At 45.7% G+C, this 16,338-nt stretch overlaps 1 protein-coding gene across 4 annotated transcripts in view; it reads right to left on the bottom strand.

Moving 5' to 3' along the window:
• LOC140546392 (slit homolog 1 protein-like) overlaps positions 1-16,338 on the bottom strand; it is a 128,315-nt gene that overhangs the window by 30,862 nt on the left and 81,115 nt on the right. For all 4 annotated transcript variants that reach the window (XM_072669605.1, XM_072669608.1, XM_072669606.1 and 1 more), the window contains exons 10-14: positions 7,998-8,069; positions 5,129-5,200; positions 4,807-4,878; positions 4,430-4,573; positions 446-609 (exon numbers count right to left, since the gene is read on the bottom strand). In XM_072669605.1, coding sequence (XP_072525706.1) covers positions 446-609; positions 4,430-4,573; positions 4,807-4,878; positions 5,129-5,200; positions 7,998-8,069 — 524 coding nt within the window. The remainder of the gene's footprint in view (positions 1-445; positions 610-4,429; positions 4,574-4,806; positions 4,879-5,128; positions 5,201-7,997; positions 8,070-16,338) is intronic.

The raw sequence follows: 16,338 nt of genomic DNA, 5'->3' as shown, positions 1-16,338 counted from the left end.
TGTTTATGTGTGTGTGTGTGTGACTGGGGGTTCTAGGGGTTTGTGAGCCTACAAGAAACTCAATGCCATGGCTGGGTGATGTCAGCTTTCTGTGGCTTCTACGTGAAACCAGAAACGCTGGACGCCAAACCAGAAAACTCCAAAGAACAATGTAAGAAGGAAGGGACCCCTCAATAGCCTGCCGTGGAGCTCTTTGTTTAGGTCACTGACCACAACTTGCTTGCCCCTGCCCGAGCCTAAAGGCAGATCACTTTTCTGGGCTGTCTGAAAGCACATCGATTAGTCTGGGACTGGTGGTTAGATGCAGCGCCGCTCAGTTTAGCGATGACAGCTACCGCATGGAATGCATGTTAAAAGGGGATGGAGGGAATGTGCAGGAACTGATGATCTGCCTGAATGGGTGAAGTAAAAAAAGGAAAGACAAGCAAAGGAAACCGAGGCTTACCAGAACAGCGGAACTTCTTGCTCTTGATCTGACCGATGCGTTTGTTGGCGAGGCGGCGAGGGCTAGCGCAGCGAGCACCGCTGGTCTCGATGGGGTTGGAACGGAGGTAGTCGGCCAGCCACTTGAGATTGCAGTCACAGATAAAAGGGTTCTGGGCCAGATGACTGTGGAGGGGAAGCGACAAAGATGAGGCCTTAGCATCTGGGCAATCAGCTCAGCCACACAGTATGAGCTTCAGAGGTGTCGAGTAATGCAGTACAAATACTCTGTTACTTTACTTAAGTAGAAATGTTGCTTATCTGAACTTTACTGGAGTTTTCACCCAATTATCTGAACTTTCTCCTCCTTACATTTTAAAAACAGCCTCGTTCCTCCTATTTCATTTCCCTTTGTTTTCATTCCAGCTCGAATCTGATCGTGATTGGATGAGAAGTATAAACAGACACCATTCGGACTCCCTATTGGTTTATAAGAGATCCATCACACCTGCACACGTCCCGTCCCTCTCCAGCGAGCTCACAGCAGACGTCTGTAGTCTAGTATGAAGACTGTGTCCGTGGCAGAGACTCAAGAGAGCTGCAGTGAAACGTCCCAACTGAGCCCCACATTTACATTCCAATAAAGCTTATTGATCACACGCCTCTGAAGTCTGACTTTCTGCAGCTTTACAGAACTTCTAGACAACGACTCCTCATATTTTCCTCCATGAAGCTCATGTTGATGCTCAGTAGAGCACAGAGACGCTCCTTTAATAGAGCTGATATTACTGAAATGCTTCATTTTCAATGGGCAAATCTGCAGCTGAAACAGGAGCCTAGTGCAGCCCAACATTTTTAACATCAACATTTTAATAGATCATTCTCCTCATTATGACTTTTAGAGAAATGGGTTTTGGGGAGGGGGGGGTAGTGCACTATAGACCCCTGTGGCACGGCCTAAGCTTTCGGCCTTTGTTTTCCTTCCATTACTTTTACTTTTCTACTTGAAGTCGTTCTGAAACCAGTACTTTTACACTTTTACTGGAGTAAAAAGCTTCAGTTGATACTTCAGCTTCTATAGAAGTCTTTTAAACCCTCGTATCTCCACTCACTTCTACCTGAAAGAGTCAAAGGTCAATACTTTTCACATCGTTGATGAGCTTCTATTGCTCACATCAAAAGTCGACCATGTTCCCTTGCATTTGTTTTTTTAGTAACACATTACTTTGATGATGCTCTACAGATTATCTACAGATGCTCAATAATTCTGTTGGAATTCCCTATATGGACAAAAGTATTGGGACACATGCTGTTTTACTGTTTTGCCTAAAATCAAGGGTATTAAAAAGAGCTGATCTTGCTTTTGTTGGAGTAACTGTCTCTACTGTCTCTACAGCTCAATGCTGGGGGGCTTTATACCCTCCTCTAGCCCACACCTGGCATTAGGCAGCATGGTGCCAATAGGTTCATGATGTTGATCTGCTCCAGAGAGTCCTATTCTATTGGCAGTACTTTTTCTCTACAGGGACTAGACAAGCTGTGTGTCAGCTATGGGTGGTACTTAAAGTAGCTGAATGCATTCATTAAAGAGGGTGTCCACAAATATTTGGACATACAGTGTAAGTTAACCCCTAGTAAAGTACAGTACCTTTACTGTGATTATAAAAATAGTCTTCTCTTCACATGTCCCATCTTAGAAAGCCAGGGTCAGCTATGCTATGGCCCCCCAGAGCTGAGAGGGTTAAGGGCCTTGCACAAGGGCCCAATTATGGCAGCTTAGCACACACAGTTATCGCACCCACAACCCTGTAATCAATAACATATCAAAAGTACCACTGAACCACCCTCAAATACACAGCATTTACAGCCTTACCACCTAGTTTACTTTGGTGGGCTACACCCAAATGCACACAAACCCTAGTTTGGTCATTGATTACTGACAGTGGGTCACATTTTCACATTTTACTGCACAGCTGGAGAACATACTATTTTTCACAGTGTACTTCTTTCCTCGCTCAGCTGATCGTGATCCTCAAGGCTCTTCACAGCCTTTCAAACTCCAGCGATTCTACCTATCCAGTGTATTTCTTCTGAGGTCAGTTTTCAGCTCTCATCTTGGGGCAAACCCCTAAGGCCCCAATCAGTGACTGTCCCTCCACGCTTGTTGTCCAAGGGTGTAATAAAGAGGTGGTGCACAGTAGCTAGGAATTCCGGTGTGCTAGCTATGCACCAACCATAGCTGTGGTCATCTGAGCTATGTGTCTAAATCCAGAGCCATGCATACAGTGGACAAGCGGGGGGGGGGGGGGCATCATTTATTTAAAGCCGTCTCCCAGAAGCTGCTCTAAATATAATGGTCATTTTGACCGGATGGAATTCAACTCTCTCTTTCCATTCTTTCCCAAAGTCATCCAATCCGACTGGCTGATAACTTCGAGATGGCTACAAAACCACAGCTTTGGTAGGAACGAGCACGGTGATGAGCTCTGTGTGTGTGTATGCAGTTTAACAACTGCATTACTTCCAGTGATAGCTCAGCTAGCGCTGGTGCCAAACAGCGATAAAAGTCTTTTACAAAGGAAAAGAACATGTTGTCAGACTTCGAGATCAGCTCAAAGTGTGTGGGCTGGAAGGTATTGTTCTTCATATTCTGCTGGGTCGGGAGCAGTTAGGGGAGGCAGGAGGAGCTCGGGCTATTGTTCGGCGTGCCCGCAGGGCTAAAATTACCAGGCTGAATGATTTATGATGTTCTTTATAGCCCCACTACACTGCTGTATTATTAGATAAGGTTACAGGTGTAAACACAGTGAAATGTGCTGCTACACGCTTTAAGGTGGCAGAACAGAAGGAGGACGGGCTTGAGAGTGCACTTCTGAGCTGCAGAACCAGTCAAAGATTTTTTTGAGAAGGTTTGGGGACAGCCTGCCATCCTCTGATATGACAATGATATTGGATATACTGTATTGGTTATCAGACAGATGTTTACGTCTCTAAAGATGAAGAGAGGAGCCTCGCTGGTAGAAGGTAGTTTGTGATTCTGCACAATCACACTAATTGTTTTTTTGAACTAAGCTCTCCAAACAAAAATTGGTCATCTTGCATCTTGAAGGTGGTAGCAACTTCATGCTCCAGCAGATGGCGCTGCATGAGGATAATGGGGCTGTAAGTATCTGCAGGGTGTGAGAGTAGGTGGTACAGTGCAGTGAGAGTCTTGTTGGATAATGATTGGCTAAAGACCACAGTGTAAAGGACGGAGCTGAATCTGCAGGTGAATGGAAGCTTACGGTCATACTGGTCTACTAGCAGTGGCAGAAATCCCTACAGCCTGCAGGAAATTCTCCTCAGAATTGTGGCTGAAAGAATGAGGATGAGGATTTCTGCCACTGCTGGTAGATCAGTATGACCGTAAGCTTCCAAACACCTGCAGATTCAGCTCCTTCCTTCACACTATGGTCTTTGGCCACACCTCAAATGCTGACAATCACTCCTTATAGCCAATCATTAACTGTATCTGCACAATCTGAACAATTTCCACACATCCAACGAAACCCTCACTGCACTGTCCCACCTCTTTTCAATCGATGGATGCCGTCACACACCCCGCAGGTATTTATAGGCTGATCATCCTTGTGCGCCATCTGCAGGAGCCAGAAGTTACTACAACCACCTTAAAACACTCATTTATTGTCTGGGGAGCTTCTTATCTGCTGATTATGACAAAATTGTGATATGTCAGTGCATTCCTAGCTCTAAACGTCAGAGCAATGATGATAATTGTTGTTGATTTGCTGATTTCAATACAGCCTCTCTTGCAGTGAATATTTCATAGATTTAAGTGCTTCCTGTGAACGTGCACTGGCATAAGTGTGTAACTGTCTGTGCATATGTGTGTATGCATGCATATGAACAACTGAGAGAAAAGAGACAGCCGATTGCTGTGGTGTGCTTCTGAAGCCCAGAGAGGGCCCAGCCGCAGAGCTCAGAGGAATGGCAGGCAGGCACTCACAGCGTCTGAATGGCACGTAAGGAGGCGAAGGTGCCCTTGGCCAGAGTCTGGATTTTATTGTCATACAGAGACAGCAGGGAGAGGTTCTGCAGGTCCTGGAAGGCGTTGGCACGGACGCAGTGGATCTTATTGGCATTCAGAAGCCTGAGGGGAGATGACAAGAGAAAAACAGACAGAGAGACAGAGAGCAGGTCAAACAGGACGAAGCATAAACACTTTTTTCGATTACACTTGCAATAAATTGGATCAAGCCGTATCGATTCGGCACGCTTGCCATTCCACGCTTATCTCCACCCCCTCCTCCCCTCCCATCCTGGTTGTGGTGGTTATATAAATGAGTCCTTCCGAAAGGACTTCGGGAACTCTGTGGAACTTACAGCAGCTGGAGGGCATAGAGGCCGTCAAACACTCCTTTGGGCAGCTCTGTGATTTTGTTCCCGTACAGGACCCTGCAGGATCAGAGAAACAGCTTTCACACACCCATACAACACAAAGCCCCAAACCCAGAACACATCTGGTTCTGATATTTCCAAACAAGTGTAACCGTTTCAAGCTGTCAGGCCGAGATGCGCTCAGAGATATTCGTAGACTTATGAAAATAAACAGGGTTGTTCAAACAGTCTAGATGAGCTGAAGTGTTTGCTTGCATGGAAGCGAATACACAAGAACCAAGAACACGACACACACACACACACTTACAGCGAGTTGAGGGAACGCAGACCTTGGAAGGCGTCGGGAGCAATCTCGGAGATCTGGTTGTTGCTGAGGTCTCTGAACAAACAGAACAAAGAGTGAAAAGTGAGCCAAAACACAGACAAACGCAGACGACCCAGGAGTGGCCTGACCCCTGCTTGCCCCTACACCCACCCCAAGACAGTAGCACCAGTGAAACATCAGCCGAACACGACCACGACCACTCAGGCTCCTGGGAAGGATGCACTCTGCACATACTCAAATATTAGGGGCACCAAATCAGCCTCTGCCAGCTCGGCTGTGGAGGACGGAGCCGGGGGCACGGCCTCGGGTCGGCTCAGAGGTAGGGCTATTAATAAGGCTCGGGGCTTTTCCCCCTCTCTGTTGGAACTGATTTTATTAAACTTAGCAAGATGGTGGGGGGTTAAGAGGACTGCACTGCAGAGGAGACAAGGGGCTCTCACACTGTGTGCCAGAAGTTTAGGGACAGTCTGTCATCCTCTGATGTCCTCAAACTGTTCCTCAGGGATGCCCAGATGCCTAAAAATTATACATGCAATTATACATGATGGCTATTTGGACTAGAAATGACATAAGAAAAAGGTGGCTTCTGACCTTAGAACTGGACTGTATTGAAAACTGGGGGTACCCAAACTTTTGACAGGCCCAAATCCATATCTACAGTGCAGCACACTTGAAGAAGCATGTGTTTACCTCCTGCTGGAGGTGTGAAGCTTTCCTGGACCTTGCACCCCCCCCCCCCCCAGGGTGGATAACAGGCCTGTGGCTACCCCTACGCCCACCCTATCCAACACCCTCCAGCTATCCAGCCAGGCCGTCTGAAGCTGTGTAGCACAGTAAGCACTAAAAATGGGTCACGGGTGGCCCATTTATCCTGACGGGACATGTTGAGGGACATACTTTGATTTATTTATTTATTTATTTTCCCTCCACTCTTATATTAGTGGCTTACTTTGACTCGTCCAGCCTGGTGAGGAGCTGTGAGGGAAAGAGGGACAGCTGAAAAAGCAGACAGCACTGGGGGATGGGGAGGGGAGGGGGTGTTATTTTTACAAGCATGTTCAGCAGTAGCACAGCTTGTCTGGTCACCAGGCTGCTGCATCGCCGAAGGGCGAGCGAGAGGAAGGGCCCACGGTGGAGAGTTTCTTCTTCCCATGGCTGCTATTTGAGGGTCAGGGCTAGGCAAAGGCTGAGGTTTGGTGGATGAGGCTGCCGCCAAACACCCGTGGGTCACCCCGGCCACTGAGGCATGGCAAAGTCCAGAGTCTTCCATCCCTGACGCTCACATTCCCATGGACGGTAATCATGCCGGCCACAATTTATGGTGTGTTAAGTGACCCACTCCCACTCGCTGGCTCTCCACACCTCTGTGCAAGAGCGTATGTCGGGCAGGAGTCCGCTCTAAAAATAACCCTGGGCATCACTGGGGACTGCGGGCTGGCGTGACTCATTTACAGGGACGGAGACAAACAGTTTCAGGTGCGTAAGCGAAAGCTGACCGAGGGGAAGGCCACCCAAAGTCCTATTTTGAATCGTTTAATTCTGATTATCTGTCATTTAGGGGCAACATTCTTTCCGACGTTGAAATAAAGATGCTTATTATCTGGTTTGGAGGAGGAAGCATGTCTGAACATACCATTTACATAATCCAGACTACAGGTTTCATTTTCACAGGCAAGAACGAGCTGCGTTCTCTGTTCTCTAAAGCATGTAGTGTGCTGTTTTGAGAAGCAATAATATGGAAATATTGGGGCTTTTAAGATTTAGTTACATAATATTTTTAATCACTTTATCACAATTACTTTAATCACAATTAATCATATTATTTTGTGTAGGTAATCATAATTAAGTGTACTATTATGTGGTAATTATTGTAATTAATCAAATTATTTTAGTTGTTATTTTTATGCGCTGTTAATCAAGTCAGTCATTAATCACATTATTTTGTGTAGGTAATCATAATTAAAACTATTATTTTGTGTAATTAACTGTAGTTAATTTGATTATTTTGTTGTTATTCATGATTAATCAAACTGTTTTGCACTGTTAATAGCAATTAATCAAATTGCTTAAGCAGGCAATCATTAATCACATTAAAATGTGTAATTAATTTTATTATTTTGTGTAATTTATTGTAATTAATCAAATTATTTTTGTTGTCATTGATGAAAATGATTTTTATGCACCGTAAATAGCAGTTAATCAAATTGCTTAAGCAGGCAATCATTAATTACATGATTTTGTACAGGTCATCATAATTAATAATATTATTTTTTGTAATTAATTGTAATTATTGATGATTAATCACATTATTTTGCACTGTTAATAGCAATGAATCAAATCATTCATTACATTATTTGGTGTAATTATGATTTATTGCATTCTTTTATGTAGTTAATGGTGATTTATCAGATTTTTTCGAAAGTTTGACTTTAAAGAAGACTTTTTTTCCATTTGGACCGATACCCAAGATTTTCAGCAGTGGGATCACACGCAAAAATAACTGAGAAGGCAACGATTGTGGATTCAGCCCAAACTAGGAAACACTTTAAGCTTTTAATCAGGTTAACTTTGACAGCCCTAATAAATATTATATAATATTCTATTCTAAAAAATATAATATAATAGGGGATCACACAGAAACAGGGGGATGCTTTGTTAATTCAGATGCTAAACCATCCTGAATGGAGAAGAACCTGTTGGCCATGCTGGATGTTACCATATAAGGTTAATAAATGCTATGCTTCGTGTTTAATGATGAATCTCGATGGATGGACAGAAGCTAACTGGTGAAGCTGAAGTCAGGGTGAAGTGAGGAGATGCACTAGTTTGTGAAGGAACCTTAAAAACTCACATTCTGCGAAGCTTCTTGTAGGGAGAGAACGCTCCCGGAGGGACGGACTTGATGCCGTTCTGCTCTAGTCGTCTGTGGAATGAGAGAGAGACAGAGAGAGAGAGAGAGAGAGAGAGAGAGAGAGAGAGAGAGAGAGAGAGAGAGAGAGAGAGAGAGACAGAGAGAGAGAGAGAGACAGAGAGAGAGAGAGAGAGACAGACAGAGAGAGACAGACAGAGAGAAAGAGAGAGACAGAGAGAGAGAGACAGACAGAGAGAGAAAGAGAGAGAGAGACAGAGAGAGAGAGACAGACAGAGAGAGAGAGAGAGACAGAGAGAGAGAGAGAGAAAGAGACAGAGAGAAAGAGTGAGAGCGAGAGAGAGAGAGCGAGAGAGAGAGAGAGAGAGAGAGAGAGACAGAAAGAGAGAGAGAGATAGGGAGACAGAGGGACAGTGGTTGAAGTCAGACAACCAGACAACAAAAGAGCACCATGGCAACAAAGCTCATTAACATGCTGCTGCTCGGGCCGGATTGCGTAATGGTCAGGTGCGTCTCATTATCCCCGCCTCAACTGGACAGCATTTACATAATGTCCAGTTTCTGTACCAGTGACAAACGGCAATGCAGATCCCAGGAATGTGCCTGGGACACTCGTGGTCTCCTGTCTGTTTCCTTGGGCGGATTTGCACTTTTTCCAGCATCTCTGTTCCAGAACTTGCCCACAGAGAAAGCAGCGTTAGTGCTTAGGAGTTCTCATTAAAGGAGCAGCTTGGCAAAAAATCTCATTAGCACAATGTTCCACTTTCCCCACATGCAGTCCATCAGCTACGACATGTTTGGTGTCTGAAGTTTGCTTTCTCAGTTTTGGAGAACATGGAGAACGTCGCTAACAAACATCAGGCCTTAATAGTCTCTCAATTTGGCTTTGGGTGCAGTTCCGGTCCGGCTTTCAGCTCATCTTAATCGCTTGCAGCGAGTCTCGCAGTGACCTAATCCACACTGACCAGTCTGCACAGCCTGAATAAAGACCTGGAGACCTGGACTAAGGTTTTGGTTTGATATGCTGAACGTATTTTGGGTGACTTGTTAGGGTTGACAGTGTTTGTTAGCGACATCACGCAACAGTGTGAGTTCATGAAAAGAAGCAAAAGCTGGACATCAGATTTGTCTTGGCTGACCGAGCACATCTGGGGTAAGTTGCTGATTCCTCAAACAAATATGCAAACATAGCTCAGACGATCAATGAAGACCAGTGGAGTCAGGTAGAGTCATGTGAAGCAGTCTGACGGATGTTTTCTTTTTCCAGAGGACAGAAGTGTTTTATCAGACTGTCTCCAATCAGTAGCGCTGGTCTGAGTCTCAACATTCTGAATCTTGAGTCTCAATCTCGGGCTTAAATCTCAAGATCATTTAAATGCATGGCCTCATTTTTCTTCTCTGTTTTTACTCTGTCTTGGTCTCCTGGTCCTGACTTGAATTTGACTATGTCTCGCCCAATCCAGGTCTCAGTCTTGACTTGGACTTGACTCTGATTTGACCACTTCTGGTCTCCTGCTCTTGATTTGATCTTGGCTCTGTCTCAATCCACTCCTGGTCTTGACCTGGTCTTAACTTGGACTTGACTTGACTTGTCTCGCTCACTTGTGGTCTCAGTCTTGATTTGGACTCCCTCTGTCTCATCCAACCTGGTCTCAGTCTTGACTTGGACTCCTACTGTCTTACCCAACCTGGTCTCAGTCTTGACTTGGACTCTCTCTGTCTCACCCAACATGGTCTCAGTCTTGACTTGGACTTGACTCTGGTTTGACCTCTTCTGGTGTACTGGTCCTGACTTGGATTTGAATCTGTCTCAATCCACTCCTGGTCTTGACCTGGTCTTACTCACTCCTGGTCTCAGTCTAGATTTGGACTTCCTCTGTCTCTCCCAACCTGGTCTCAGTCTTGACCTGGACTCCCTCTTTCTCACTCAACCTGGTCTTAGTCTTGACCTGGACTTCCTCTGTCTCACCCAACCTGGTCTTAGTCTTGACCTGGACTTCCTTTGTCTCACCCAACCTGGTCTCAGTCTTGACCTGGACTCCCTCTGTCTCACCCAACCTGGTCTCAGTCTTAACCTCTACTTCAAAGCCATGGTCTCAACTCAGTTTTGACTTATACAAAGTCTCTGCGAACATGGGGCAGACCTCATGGTTTTGACTCTCTTTGTCTTGCCACTCCAGGTCTCGGGCCTTGACTCGGCCTCACGTCTAATGGTCTTGCCTACAACATTATTACACATATAACCTGATGATGAAGCACAGACTGCTGTTCTCACTGCAGATTCCTCAGCAACTATGAAAGCCTGACTGTGTCCTCGGTGCAGTGGCAAAAGGAAAAAGACGACAAGGCCGCCGGCTGCTGAGCTGAAGATCGCTAACTGGGTGGTTACACGAGGTGGCCATGCTTTGTGAAGAACAGCCTTGTTAAGTGACACTGTCAGCAAGGGCTAAGCTAGGTCTCAGCCCTCTAATCCCTACGCCTCTCTGCTTGGCTGCCAGTCCTAGCCAGAGCGACTCAGTCTTGCTGCACAAACATATGCAGACCAATCGAGCAGCTGACCACTGAACTGCAACTCCACCCATTAGAAGTGCACAGTTGTCCCTAAACCCCTCTCCAAACAACATTTAGAGACATATGCCAAGTGGGAGCTGAACGTGGCAGGGTGGGCACTGATCAAGGTCCACTGTAGAGTGGTAAAGTGGTCCTTGGGGACGACTCTCTCAAGCAATGTGTTCCTAACCATAGTTCCCATCACCTCACCTGTGAACAGTTCTGACCACCTGACACCGGCCCACACTGGATGACTTTGGTTGTTTACAGCAGAAATGTTGAACAACTGGGTGTAAGTCCTGCAAAAACAGTGCCCCTGATATTGTCTTGAATCTTGGACTTCTGAGCCCGTCCAAAACCACCACACTGCTGGGATCATTAGAAACCACAAGTTGTTTCTGGGCCCTTTTCACTCGCAGGCATCCATTAGGGGAGTTAGAATTAAGCCACACACAATCAGTTCTCACCATCAATCTCTACGAGTCTCGAGTCCAGAATCGGTCTCGGCGGATTTATCTCCATGCACCTGCGTGCGGTTGCAAACCCATGCGCACATTAGATTGTATACGTGCACGCACCGCTGCGAAAGAGTGCTCAAGACTCGTGATCAGGATGACGGCTGAAGCACTGGGTCGTTCCCTTTTCCCTAATTGAATTGTTGTATATCTGCACGCATACGTATGACCACTGGACGAGTCAGCCGGACACCACAGATCTGCTTTATTAATCGCATGTGTGCCCCCTCCCCACCTCTCCAGGGTCGAGCATGATCCCTCCACTCGCTCACAGCGGAACCTTCCCGAATCGGCCGGCCCTAATCAGCGTCAGCTGTGCTGGAAAAAGCCAGGGAATGCAATAAAGGTTTATTTCTCTTGCGCTCTGAGAATCCCATTAGCGGCTGCACAGGCCGGCCTCGGGTTTTTCCTTTTTCGTCCTTTCTTTTTATTATTATTATTTTTTAAACAGGGCTCTCGCTTAACGGCCTCGCATTTCACCTGTGCAGCAAGGCCCGAAGCAGGCAGCTGCCCTTCCAGACTCAATCCCACCCTAAGCTTTATTGAAGAGGGGGAATTATTTTAAAAGCTGTGAAGTGACCTAGACTGTCGTTGCCTCTACTTGTATACAAGAGCCTCTTGATTGTGCAACACATTCCTTCGGACAGTCACTCCTTTGCCTTTGGATATGTCAGAGGCAAAGCGCGGGGTGGCCAGGGTGGGACGCAGGAAGACAGATTTCAGGTGTAGTTACCGCCACCCTTGGGACTTGGGCCTCTGTTCTCTACTGCTGAGACTCAGACAAAGGCAGAAAAGTGACTGTCTGAAGGATGTGTTGCTTTGTTGCCCAACGCAGAGAACGTATTCCTAGTGCAACATGAATCCTGAACACAGCTAGGCGACTGTAGGTTTACGAGTCTTGCCCAAGGAATCTTATTGGGTGGTTGTGAGCATGCTTGGCCAGCTTAGTATGCTTGTTTAAAATGACAGAATCATTTTCAGATAGATGCAATTTGAAGACAGCAAGGGACTCTAACAGTGGAAGGTCATTCAACCACCTGGTTAAAGGTGTCAGGACAAAATCAAGTCCTGAAGGTTGTGCCCCATGCCTCTTACTGCATGGTAAATCAAGTACAGATCAGGTCTGTTTTAGGCTTTATTGGATGGAATCGGGACTTTACATTGGTTGGCATTCTAGCATATAAGGTTCCTTGATGAACTTTTAAAGGTTCTACAATTTCTTAAGGTTTTTAGAAGACGGTTTCTTGAAGGTTCCTCAAACCAGGTCCCTTCACATCAAAAACCTCCAAACATTCCTCAAGGATCTTGTCCTTTTACCAGTGCAACCCAATATATAGAAGACTAGACCATGCTGTACCAATAAAGTTCTTGGACTAGGCTCCTGGAGCTCTATCAACTGTATCTCTGTAGTCCCTCTCAGTCCAACACCATTATGGTAAAACTATCAGCAGGTAGCTACTCATATAGTCTCCTTGTGTGTTTTTTGGGGGTATTATTGATGCATTGAAAGTTGTTTCATGTGACAGTCCAAATAATGCCCTCCAGTGTGTTCAGTATGCTGTCTACACAGTGTGTAAAAAACTGCTTCTGCTGAGTTAGCCATTTCTGCAATATCATTTACAATTCTCATTCACATAAAAAAGAAAGAACAGAAGAAATGGAATGGAAGCCCTAGTCTTGTTTTCTGGGACATATTTGATAATTATGCATATTTTATAATCTCGGAACCTCCTAAAATTGCCATGGCCACCCCATTAAGCCATAGAATTGCCACCGACTGGAGAAGATAACTGTTGATGTTAAGATTTGGGCCTTCAGAGAAGTTTGGAGGCCAATCTGCACAACACTGTTGGAAGTTGGTGGCAGCAAGGACACACCATTTTCAATTAAGCATGCTCTTCCACTTCAGAGATGCACTTAGTGGGAATTACAGCAATGCCATTTAAATTCCTTGGATTGCAGCAAATCCAGACCACAGGACACAGCCTTGCACATTCCTGCGGCGGCCATGTTTTGGAACGTTCTTTTTTAGGCCTTTTATTTATAAGCGAGCGCACATCCCAATGAATTTACTGAGGAACTCTGTAAATGAGGAACTCGGACAAGCTCGGCACCACTTATCAAGTATCTAGGAGCCTTAGGCTTCAAAACAACCACTGAGAGAAAGACACAATGCGCTCCAGGCACTCCTTCATCCTGGCTTCCAAAATCAATACCCGTGGTGACTTTAAGCTCTGTCACGACATCGGGATCAGGTGATGAATATGGAAGCTCAGAGAATGGCAGATTGAAATCGATTAAGGGTCGGAACGAGGCCTTCGCAAAGGCCGTAGATTGATCGCCCCCCCTTCCTCAGACAACCTGCGCCAGGGCCTCCAATCAACAAGGGGGTTGATAGGAGCAAAAAGAAACACTTTCCAAAATAGCCCCTAGGTAGATAATCAATGCACGGCATGCTGTTCATTACCCCCTCGAGCAGGAGTTTGATTGGAGGACAGTGCCATTAGCTGTTTGCACCTGGCAGGAGCCGGCACAATGTTTCCCAGCTAATCAAAGCTGGCGACAGAGCCACAGTGGAAGAAGCATAATAAGAGACGCAGTAATGACGCCTTTGCTTCGTGCCGTCGCGCCCGGAGAGGGGCGAAAGCGTCGGGCTAGATTTGCGGGATGAAGGAAAACAGCAACCCATCACAAAAAGAAAGCCAGCAAGTCCAAAAAAGAAGAAAAACAGCCTCCTTCAAAAATCACCAATCTACAGTAAACACAGACGCTGCAAACACACTCCCACGTAGGCCCAGACCAGGAATTTGCAACATTTGAAAAATAATGACCGCCCAGCTGGTTACGAGGGCGCTGAGCGAGCGCTGCTGCTTTCGGAGAAGTCGTGCTGCTGTAATTGAAACTGATTTTATACTGCTGGAGGAGGAAAGGCTCGTGAAAGTTGGGTACAGTGCGGTTGGGGGAAGGAGGCAGCGTTTAGGTAATCCAGAGGATTCTGGAAGGAACCCTGAGCTGAAGGGAGGGAGGGAGTCTAAAGCCCCACACTCTCAAATAGACGAGCGCTGCAAAGGGTTCTGTAAAAGATGCCATGGAAGAACCAGAAACCAGCTTTGAAGGTCACTTGATTTATGGAATCCAACACGGTTCCTTAATGGCATCACTCATAGAACCCTCAGCAAGTGTGTTTGTGCTGGGTTGGGTTTACCAGAGCAATGTCATGTGGTAGGAATTTGACTGGTCGATTGGTAGGGGATGAAATATCTGTGGAATTTCCCTAAAGAAGACCCCAGACAGTCCAGATATGAAACAGGACCATCCATTGAAAGTAACCCTCTGTTAACGCTGGATGGGGCAGCATTAGGTTATATAGGAGGCTCAATGCTGCTCAGTGAGAGGTAATCGCTTTGCCTTTGTGAGGGACACATTAAAGAGGTCGAATTGCCCTTGTCCTTCCAATTGGGCCACCACCAAAGTTCTGCAGAGTGCTGTTGTCCAGTAGTTGAGCATAAGGGAACTGCGTCAGATGATGGGACAAACTTGACGGTCCGATATCAGTAATAATATGTCGCCTTTAATATGAGTGCATGGTAGGTAGATGAACGTAGGCTTAGGAGTCTCACCCAAGGAGTCTCATCGGGACAGCGTGGTGGGCTTGCCTGACCAGGGAATCAAACCCTAGCCTGCCGCATGAAAGCCAGTGGTGTTATCCACCACGCTGTGAAAGCCTCTTGTCGTCCAATATAACATAGCTCCAAACCTCTGTAGATCTTCCCATTGTCTGAGTGGATTTCCACTAGCTGTTAAAACATTTCTGTGAGGATTTGGTTGCATTTAGACACACAAGAGCATTCCTGGAGTGAAGTTCTGAGGTTGGATGATCAATGCTGCCACTGCAACTCCAAATTCCAGAGGTACTGATGGAGCTCCATCACTCCAGAGAACTGAGTTATCTCTGTGGAAGACACTTGGCACTGGACACGGTGATCTTAGGATCATGTGTGGACGCTCCACAGGACGTCCCACTTTACTGGCAATTCTTTTCTTTGGGGATTAAACAAGCTGTGTGTGCGCATCTGAACACCTGAGTCAACAACGGATGCACATGAAAGCAGCAGAATACGCTAATTAGAAGGGGTGTCTGCAAGCTTTCGGATAGATGACCAGCAGGTCTCTATTTCAGAGAATTCAGGCTGTCCCATGGATGAGAACTATGAATTCTGAGGGCCAGACGGAGGAGATACACCTGGCTGAAGGCAGCCTAAACACATGAGATGCTTGGGGAAAGGCTGAGCTTCTCGGAGCATGTGCAGTAGGCCCGCAAACTTCAGACTGTCTAAGATTTTCAAAAGTGGTCTTGTATGTGTCTGCGCCATCAGCACCCGTCTGAAGATCCCCCACGAGGCCCTGTGGCTGGACAGAAGCAGGGCCACCGCTGTGCCACTTCAAACGTGGCCCCCTCTTCCCTGCTCCCATGCCACCTTGAAAATGTTTGCTCCCCCCACACCCCACACCCCTCGTCAAACACTGCTGCCAACGCTCCAGAAATGGGTCAGGGTTATTAAGGAACACCCGTGCCGTGTGTATTTTTAAAACGGGCTCTTTCTGAGAAACTAAAACGCAGAAACCAGTTCAGTCGTCTCTCGTTTGCCGTAATGAGATTAAGGGAGAAGTTCTGCTCTCGCTCACCTCTAAACAGGACTAATCCCTTGGAAACCCAGGTTGCCTGAATGGGCTGTACTCAATAAAGCTCTGTGGCCTAATATCCATCCATTAGTATGATATACAACAGACTGTTAGCAGAGATTCACTCTCAGACACTACAAGTGTCAATACATCACCAGTTACTTCACAAAACACTGGTAACACTCTACTATGGGGCAACAAGGGTAATATAAAGGTAATATAAAGGTACTATAAGGGTAATATAAGGGTAATATAAGGGTAATGTAGGGTTATATAAAGGTTATATAAAGATAATATAAGGGTAATATAGGGTAATATAAAGGTAATATAAAAGTAATAATAGGGTAATATAAGGGTAATATAAAGGAAATATAAGGGTAATGTAAGGGTAATATAAGGGATAATGTAAAGGTAATATAAGCATAAAATAAGGGTGATATAAAGGTAATATAAGCGTATTATAGGGTAATATAAAGGTATAATAAAGGTAATATAGGGTAATATAAGGGTAATATAAGGGTGATATATGGGTAACATAAGGGTAATATATGGGTAATACAAGGGTGATATAATGG

The sequence above is a fragment of the Salminus brasiliensis genome, chromosome 24, assembly GCF_030463535.1.
Source record: "Salminus brasiliensis chromosome 24, fSalBra1.hap2, whole genome shotgun sequence".
In the NCBI taxonomy this organism is placed as follows: domain Eukaryota; kingdom Metazoa; phylum Chordata; class Actinopteri; order Characiformes; family Bryconidae; genus Salminus; species Salminus brasiliensis.
This window is presented reverse-complemented; position numbering and strand designations above follow the sequence as displayed.